General features: G+C 41.9%; 1 protein-coding gene across 6 annotated transcripts in view; it reads right to left on the bottom strand.

Moving 5' to 3' along the window:
- Positions 1-788: 788 nt before the first annotated feature.
- The window catches only part of lrp8 (low density lipoprotein receptor-related protein 8, apolipoprotein e receptor), a 157,648-nt gene continuing 149,601 nt past the window's right edge, over positions 789-8,835 (bottom strand). For 2 of the 6 annotated variants that reach the window (XM_029430054.1, XM_029430055.1), the window contains exons 17-18: positions 6,517-6,585; positions 1,924-3,800 (exon numbers count right to left, since the gene is read on the bottom strand). In XM_029430054.1, coding sequence (XP_029285914.1) covers positions 3,499-3,800; positions 6,517-6,585 — 371 coding nt within the window. In that variant the 3' untranslated portion in view covers positions 1,924-3,498. Of the gene's footprint in view, positions 1,595-1,923; positions 3,801-6,516; positions 6,586-8,835 lie in introns of those variants that run through there. The other 4 variants (XM_029430056.1, XM_029430057.1, XM_029430058.1 and 1 more) reach the window with 3 other exon arrangements.

Below are 8,835 nucleotides of genomic sequence, written 5' to 3'. Positions count from 1 at the left end.
CGATAGTCACTGGGCATGAATTCCATCTGATTCAATGGGCTGGAAGCATGTCTGTGGCAAGCCAATGGAAGATCAGCTCTTTACGCTGGTTTACATGCTTCCTCTCTATCCAGCCTTCAAATCAAATCAGTGTTCGGCTCAGTCAGACTCAGAGTATTACTCATCTGCTCATACAAAGCAATGCCACTAACAACCACACTTAACAGTCAGTGACAGCGGAAAGTGATTCCCTCCAAGTGTGGGCTCTTTTTCTACAGCATCTAAAAAAAAGTTAAGGAAAAGTGATGTTGTGGGAGCTTTAAAGCATTAGAGTAATGTAGTGTTAAAGACTATTGGAGCCAGAAAATACAGCAAAAACTCATACTCACAGTTGTCTATTGCTAATAATATCAATAGATGCATTAATCAGTAAGCTGCTTGGTTTCTCATACTTCACTTTCTTATACTTAATTTCTACAGGATTCCAAAACAGCATGAGCAACTCATAGAACTCAGTACCTCGAAGCATACATTTTCATATCTCACAGTCACACGAAGGTGTTTTGTGACACTGTCTGGCAAACACAAACAAAAAGTGAGGATCATGTGGGAGTCCTAACACCCACCGCAAATCAACAAACATTATCAACTGTACGCATACCTCTGATACCAGGAGAGAGGATTACCCATAATCCTTTGCCTTTTCTGCCCTGCAGCGTTCTGCCTTGAGGAACTGCCCTCTGATGGCACAAATCCTTCTATCAACCCCTCAATCCCCCCCCCCCCCCCCCAAAAAAAAACACACCGTCTCTAACTCTGTCACCCCGAAGCCACCTCCAAACATGCAGACAACCCCATCATTTTTCCCCGTCTCCTTTCCCCTTGGCTATATTTGGCTTCGCCTGCTCACATACAATATGTCAAAGGGGCGAATTTGAGAGGCTCGGTGTAAAAACGGGATGACATTCTCCTGTTTTAAAAGGAAATCTGTCACGTCAACTCAAGATGTAAAGGGAACTATGAAGAAAAATAACGTCCTTGACTGTTTACCCTTGCAAACTTGGACAAATCTGCCAGTAGTACTGTAGCACTGAGAGATGATGATCACATATTTACAACAGCAAACACATACAAATAAATAAAAACGTCATAATATGAGGAATTAAAAAAGAATGCCTGCACGGTGGCCAGACAGCCTTCTATTTACAATGTGCACTGAGACAGCCAAATGAGGTTAGTTTGAGCAACATTATCAAGCAGCATTTTACACACCACTACAACTAACAAGAGGCAGAGAGAAGAGAGGAGTGGAGCAGAGACTACTAATAAACTAGCTCTAAGGGAAGTAGTAGTGGCTAGTAGTGGTAGTAATGTTACTCCAGTGGAGAAAGGAGAGGAAGGGGGATTTACAAGATGTACATGTCATCCCTTGCTCCTCAAAAGGGCAGGCAAAATGAGGACTCCTTCTCTTTCTCCTCTGCGTTGTACTGGCCTCATTGTAGTGGTGTAGAGGCTGTGGTGAGAGGAGGGGCCAGGAAGGGATTGGGTAGGGGGGGGCTGGCTGCACCCCCCCACCTCAGGGATAGCCATCATCCTCCAGACTGAGTGCCACGCGCTGCAAACAGCAGATAAAAAGACTGTTACCACTGGTAAGAGAGAGAGAGAGAGAGAGAGAGAGAGAGAGAGAGAGAGAGAGAGAAGAGAGAGAGAGAGAGAGAGAGAGAGAGAGAGAGAGGAGAGAGAGAGAGAGATAGAGAGAGAGAAAGAGAGAAAGAAGAGATAGAGGATCGAGACAGAGAGAGACCAGAGATAGCAGAGAGTAGAAAGACAGAGGAGACTAGAGATAGAGAATCGAAGAGATATCTATAGAAAGCGCTACTAGCGCAGATATAGAGAAAAGACAGAGAACGGCTATAGAGAGAGAGAGAGAAGAGGAGAGAGAGAGAGAGAGAGAGATACACAGAGAGAGATACACAAAAAGAAACAGAAGTAGCATGATGGACGGAGAATAAAGAAAGAAATCAGGAGAAAAAGAGAGATTCAAGTCTAGATGGCACCCAGAAACAGAAATGGCAGGTTCCTATATAAACCATTCTCCTTCTCCCTCTTGTCCCTGACCTTCCTCTTCTCCTCTTTCCAATTCCCTCCCTTATTCATTCCCTGCTTCTCTGGCTGCTCCTCTGCGAGGAATGCAGGATGCTTGCCTACGGCTGAAAATGTCTGGCCCAAATGATGCCAGCCTGATTTCTCTGGCTGTCTGAGTTGCCAAACTGCCACAAAAGGAAAGGAGGTGAGAGTAGAGGAAAGAAGAGGACAGACGAGGAAGAAAACATGTAAAAGAAAATAGAAGACAATAAAAGAGATTTGTGCAGATGTAAATTATAAAAGATGAGAGAGGGAGAGGAAGTTCCCTCACATCCCCATCATCGAGAGTGGTTGCTAATTTGACCTTGAATCTCAATATGACTTGTGCACCTGTTTCCCCAGTGTGTGTGTGCGCAGCCTGCCATCATGCCAATGGTACACAGAATTCTTTGCCTTCTTTCTCTCTGGAGCAACACAAAGAAATGTGTGTTACCATGCCAACCGATCAAAGCGCTAGACTCCCACCCCCCTATAATCCCTTTTGGCTGCCCTTCCCTGCTTGCTTTCCGATAGCTAAAGCAACACATATATGAAATACATGTCATAAGGGTCTGATACGTTTAAAAAATAGTTTGTGCGCCTCACAGCTGGCACTGCTTCCGGACATTGTAGAAAGCTTCATTCCTAATAAGCGGTTCTCAAAAAATGCATTTGAATCAATAAGAAATCAACAGTGTAGCCTGCAACTGATGAAATGAGGAGATTCATGGTTTCTGCAACTGCACTCAAGATAGAATATGAGATCAATTATTTTTGCCGTGTCTTATTTACACTGTAACGGAAACATTAAATCGAGGGCAACATTATGATGCTACTATCCACCCCAAAAACAAATCTAATTTATTTGCAGAATGGTCGCGTGCTCTGCTGTCCTCTCGGTCAGCTCGTCCTCTTTGTCCTCAAAGACCTTTCAACACTAACATTGGAAGCTACCACATTGAGAAAGATTCACTTTTGCATCAGCTGCTATGTATCTATGTAAGGAGTTTTGTCAGGAAAAGGGGGCCTCATAAAAAATATGTCGCCCAGTAACAAACACTTCAACCACCGGAAAGACTAACACAATGTACAAGTACATGGGATGGCAGGTTGGCAACAAAGATGTGATAAAAATATGTACTGTATGATTATGGTCATGAAGGTGAAATCAATGTGAATATGATGTACTCGTGAAGGGCTTATGTGTGTGTAGGATTGCTGTTTTCAGTGATTACTGCAAAAATGATGTGTGAGATTGTGGGCGTGCGTGTGTGCAAGCCTGTTCTTTCTTTCCACCAGGCCTACATGTACAACAAACGGGCTTTTCCAAAAACCCCCGCCCATGCTTCCATATCCCAAATATTCCACACTCCTTCCTTTCCTCTGCAACTTCTCTCATTTTCCGCTGGAGAGCATCGGTGCCCCTGAGTACCAGTGAGAGTTGCTGTCTGTGACGCCGCCCCCTAGAGGAAGGGCTATGAATGGCTGACTGTGGCTGCCACTCACTGCTGGATACACGTGACCAATGGACTCGCTGTGTCGCCCGATGTGGATTTCGTCGTCGTCATCCTCCGTGGTTTTGCGGTAGACAGGGTTGTCGAAGTTCATGCTCTTGGTGTTCTTGCGTCGCCAGTTGCGCCAAACCAGGTACCCGCCGGTGCAGAGTAATCCGATGACCACTGTGGCAAGGATAGGGACTGCATGTGTTTAACACACACACAACAACAACACACGGCGGGAGCGTTAACACAGCCCAGGGGACACAGAGCGGCGCATTAAGCACTCACATGGACAAACACGCCTTGCACACTTTCTCTCATGTACTGATGGCTCATTATCATCTGTCTTTATTTTTCAAAAATGATATATAATCTAAGAAAGGCTTGAAGGGTAATCCAATCAGGGGGAAAAACTTGTGGTGGACATTTTTGTTTTTTGTTCAAATGAATTGTGACGTTATGGTAGCATAACGGTAGGACTTCATTGGTGTTCATTTCGTTGCCAATAAAACAGGACTATACTGTAAGAAGACTAATTACTGCATAAATACTTTTGTTTAACTAACTTTGTTTGAAATTACCTTAAGGCCCTAAAAGTACTTAAACAGCTTGTTTGTTGTTCTCTTTCAAAAATGAAATGACCTAAACTAAATTGTTGACAAAACAAATTGGAGCGACAAAATATGCGGAAGGAAACCCTGCGTATCGATCTAGGCCTTTTTCAGTGAAACTAGTAACAACAATGAGCCTTCATACAGTATATAATAAAATAAACAGTCTATTACATTCCTTCCAAGTCTCAATCTTACAGAATGATCAAAAACACAAATAAACAAAAAAGGCACATACATAAATTTGCAACAATGAATGTCTGCATGCACCGTCACACACCGTTCATCCAACACACACTCAAACACAAATATATGTACACACACAATGACTGAACTACACGGACCTTTTTAATTAAATCTTGCAGCATTCAGGTCCTGAAGCCAGTGATTAAGTTGTTTGTTTTTAAATAAAAGCCCCACAAGGTTGCTTAAGTGTCATCACCGCATTATTCTTGTGCTACATTTGGGCCATGATTTATAATTCTGCATTAGCATGGGCAAACAAATGAATCACAATCTTCAGACTGCCTGACTGGTGTTTTTTGGATGGGGATATGAGAGGAGAATAGAGAGGGAAAGGAGAGAGAGAAAGAGGTTTTGAGATAAGCTCTGTCTCTCTTCTCTCATTACCATATCAGCATGACTGCCTAGTTGCCCTTTAGGACCTGAGTGTGAGTATAGTGCTCGTATGAGTTTGTGTGAGAGACCTACCGCCAAAAACAGAGGTGTGTCAACGAGGAGAGATAAAACAAGTGTGTGCGTGGGTGTGTTTTGGTGTGTGTATGTGTATGCCCACGTCCATAGATGAGTCTGCATACCCTGTGGAAGCCCAATCTAATTGCTCTTTTGTTAGAAACTTGAGATCCCTGTGTGACTGGGCTGGAAACCCCAGATCCTCCTTTGTTCTTCTCTAAATGCTCACTGGTTTAAAAAAAACATCAGCTTTTGTCTCATTTAGAAATGTTTCCCTCTAATTACAGAGCGGCATAACAGCCTGACTTTGGCTAAATACTGATAATCATTATTGGGTTGTTTCCCCTTGTGGAGCTATGGGTGGGCGTAGTGCATTAACGGATGTGAGCGGAGAGCTGGGGTGCAGAAATCCGGCCCTTGTGGACCTCCAACAATAATTAACGTTTCAAAGCTGCTAAACAAAATACAGAATGGGGGGATTTGTGGCAGCAATGAATGGCAGAAGGACAGAAAGAGGGATGGGGTGGAAAGGGTTAACCGTCTCGGGGGATGTTTTAATGAGCTGATAGCTCAATCATCGAGAATGAAAAGAGAAAAAAATTGCTTTACGATGTTTTAGCGCTCGCATAATTTATCAAAGTATTCAATATTAGGGATGAAAGAGATCTCAATTAGCAACATATGCCGCTTCTAAAAGGTCATTTGCACATTCAGCTGATTTCTAAGTTAGGTTATGCATGAAAGCATTAAATATTTCCATAAAATAAGATTATCATTTAAATGAAAGTTAATAGAATAAAACTACTTAACTAAGCTGGTGTTATTGGAAGAAGCTGCATTATCTTTGTCTGCCTACCTTATTTCAGTTTTATTGTCGTGTTGTGGCCTGATAGGGTTTTTTTTCTACTCTGACAATAATGTTATTTCCCAGGTGAAAATTCAAACTGCTCCAAGCCAAAAAACACAATTTTATCTCATTAAGCCCTTTGTCCTGCTATTAAAAATCTGATTCCAGTAACTGTGTAACCCACTCTCCACTGGGTCAGATAAATAGGTCAGAGCACTGGATAGATTGCAGTCTGGGCATACTGTATGATCAGCGTGGGGACATGAGCTTAATGTTATAGAAAGCTGGTAAAATATGATGACAAAACAAGAACTGAGTTCCCCATTTGCTCAAATCTCATTAATAATGACATAATGTGCACATTACAAAAGCTTGGTCATCGATGGCTGACAAGCTTACTGGCCCATAATGGCTTTTTCTAGCCGTTGGCCAGGAGGCTATTGTTGGGATTATACCACAGCTCAGTACATTTTCTCAATTACTTTGATAATACTCTTATTATTTTGTGCTTGAAGGACTTGCATGCTCAAAAGACACAAATTGTTACTGTTAAATCTAAAATATACTCATTTTAATCAGTCAGGTGGGAGTACAAACTCTCAAACGAACCCAGACATACACACATGCAGCCAGACACACAATAAAACCACATCCTCACACGACATGCGGGTCTTGAGCGACAAGCTGAGACGGAGAAGCGAGGAGGGAGAAGCAGGCGGGCAGAAAGCAAAGGCAACACAGCGAGAAAGTAAAGAGTACTCACCGATAGGAATGACTATCCCCAGAACAGCTACTGTGATGTTGTTACCTATGAGGTAGTGATCACTCGCAGCTGAGATGAAGAAGGAAACAAAAAGAAAAAGACAAACAAAACTAAGCAAAAAGTGTTGTTCCAAAACAACCTCCCCAAAAGGCCTCGCTACAAAAAAAACTATTTGCATAATATGAGGGCGGGGAATCCATCTGATTTCACTTTGGACTGTTTTTTTCCTACTTCCTTTTAAACCAGCATGTGTAAATGAAATGTGGATGAATCATACCAGGATGCAATATAAATGCAATGAGATGCGTTTTGAAACAAGAGGAGACAAATGCAATTCCAGAAAGTAATGCATCAGTACAATTCAAAAACAAATTTTGATATAGCAAGCGATACATCTTTCAACGGAGGTTTGAAAAATAGTTTATAGTCCAGCTGACCTTGAGTGTGAATTTGAACACATGACTTTGTGTTGCAAGTTATTGTTTATCTACAGCATGTCTTCATATTGTGTCACAGTAAACATTAATTCTAGACATGGTTCCTATCCCGACTCCCCTCCGACTCTCACACTGAATGGTCCTGTGTGCAGCGTGAAGTCAATCCTGCTCCCAACCCTCCAATTAGCAGCAGGCTAGCCATTAGCCAAAGTGTGATCAGATGGCTCTAATGAAGTCGAGTGAGGAAGATTAACAGAGAAGATCACAGCGCTGGCCCTGCATACCGATTGGCTCGTTCTAGAGAGAGACTGTGTAGTTGTATGCACGGAAAAGGCACAGATGGGAAGTGACGGATGGGACACACAATTAAGACACATTTTCTGTCATAAATGCGATCAATATAGAGGATAAACTGCATTTTGATAACTGCACGCACACACTGAAAGACATACTGTAACATAAAAAGGCACAGCAGGTGATGAGGCGTCAGATTGAGCAGTGAAGCGTCTGAGTCTTGAGTCAGCAGAAGTGAATTTGGCTTTTCTTAAAGTATGAGTGACGTCCAATGGGTCCTAAGACTCTAAAACGCGGATTAATAGAATCTTGTTAAAGCAGCAGTTATGAAAGAAGTAGTTTTGGAAAGTGAAGGCAAAGAGAAAGTGAGAGAGAAAAAGTCTCAATTTCATTAAGACCATTATTGCTGGAGGGATTTTAAGTTCAAACAGAATTTGCTGTTTGCTTCTGTGAAAATGTCTCTTTTCATATCCCTGCATTTGGCTCCTTTGAATATAACCCTATCTTAATGTGTAGTTAACTCTGGTAGTTATATTAAAGTCAACAAATATGAATTTAAATATTAAAAGCACACAATGTTAGTCACACCTTTGATGAAAGATTTGCATGGTTGTGAATGTCTTGCAATGTGTTAAAGGTGGCCACAATAAATGGACAGGTTAACTTAAAACAATACTCACACGCACATAAATACATTAAAACTGTCTCTGCTGTCTGTAATTATTAATTTTCATACTGAAAACATCTTCTTTTGTTTTTAATAACGTGCTAAAATGTGAGGGACCAAATCCACAGTCCTGGTTTTCTGCAAAAATGTATCCCAAAGTGTATATGAAGACAATAAAAAGTTAATTACACTAAGTGCCTCTTTTTTAGAAGAGAATTCCCTATTTTGTTTCTACAGACAGTGTTTTGGTACTGAGATGTAGTGAAGTAACACAAATAAAAAACTAAAATAAAACTTTCAGCAGTCTGATTTGTCTCAGACTGCTGAGCTGGAGCTTCACATGAACTTATGAGACATTTTGGGATTTCTTTTTGCACAGAATAAGGACTGTGGATTTTGTCCCCCATCACTTACAATGACAGCGCTTTAGAAAGGGATCTCTTTAGGGCGAGTATGAACAGGAGGAGTGATTCAATTTCCATTTGGGCACCCAACTATTTGATTAAAACTGACTTGGAAAATGTGCACCTATCCTTTTACCAGCAGGGAAGCATGTTGTAGTCCTGTTCAATGTGGCAGAAAGATTGATGAATAATTACTGGCATCAAGAGTGAAGGTTCATACGTGTAAGAGCGTAGATGCTTATGAGCTTTGTGTACCAGCTGCGGTTTATCTTTTATTCCTGAAACTCCTGGTTCCACCTCTCTCCACCATGCCAGCCGGAGCGCCGCACATGTGTAACAGCTGATGCCGGCGAATTTGACAGTGTGCACCGAATTGGAAATTATTACACATGGCCCGTGGGTTTGGAGACGTGTCTTGTTCATGCCCCATTTTCTCATCCGTGTATGCTCCACCTCTCATCGGGAGCACTTGTGGTGTGGTGAGGACGCTGACAACTTCAGAGACTACAGGAAACAT

The sequence above is a fragment of the Cottoperca gobio genome, chromosome 4, assembly GCF_900634415.1.
Source record: "Cottoperca gobio chromosome 4, fCotGob3.1, whole genome shotgun sequence".
Taxonomy (NCBI): domain Eukaryota; kingdom Metazoa; phylum Chordata; class Actinopteri; order Perciformes; family Bovichtidae; genus Cottoperca; species Cottoperca gobio.
Note: the sequence above shows the minus strand (reverse complement) of the source record. Positions and strands in the feature narration are given on the sequence as shown.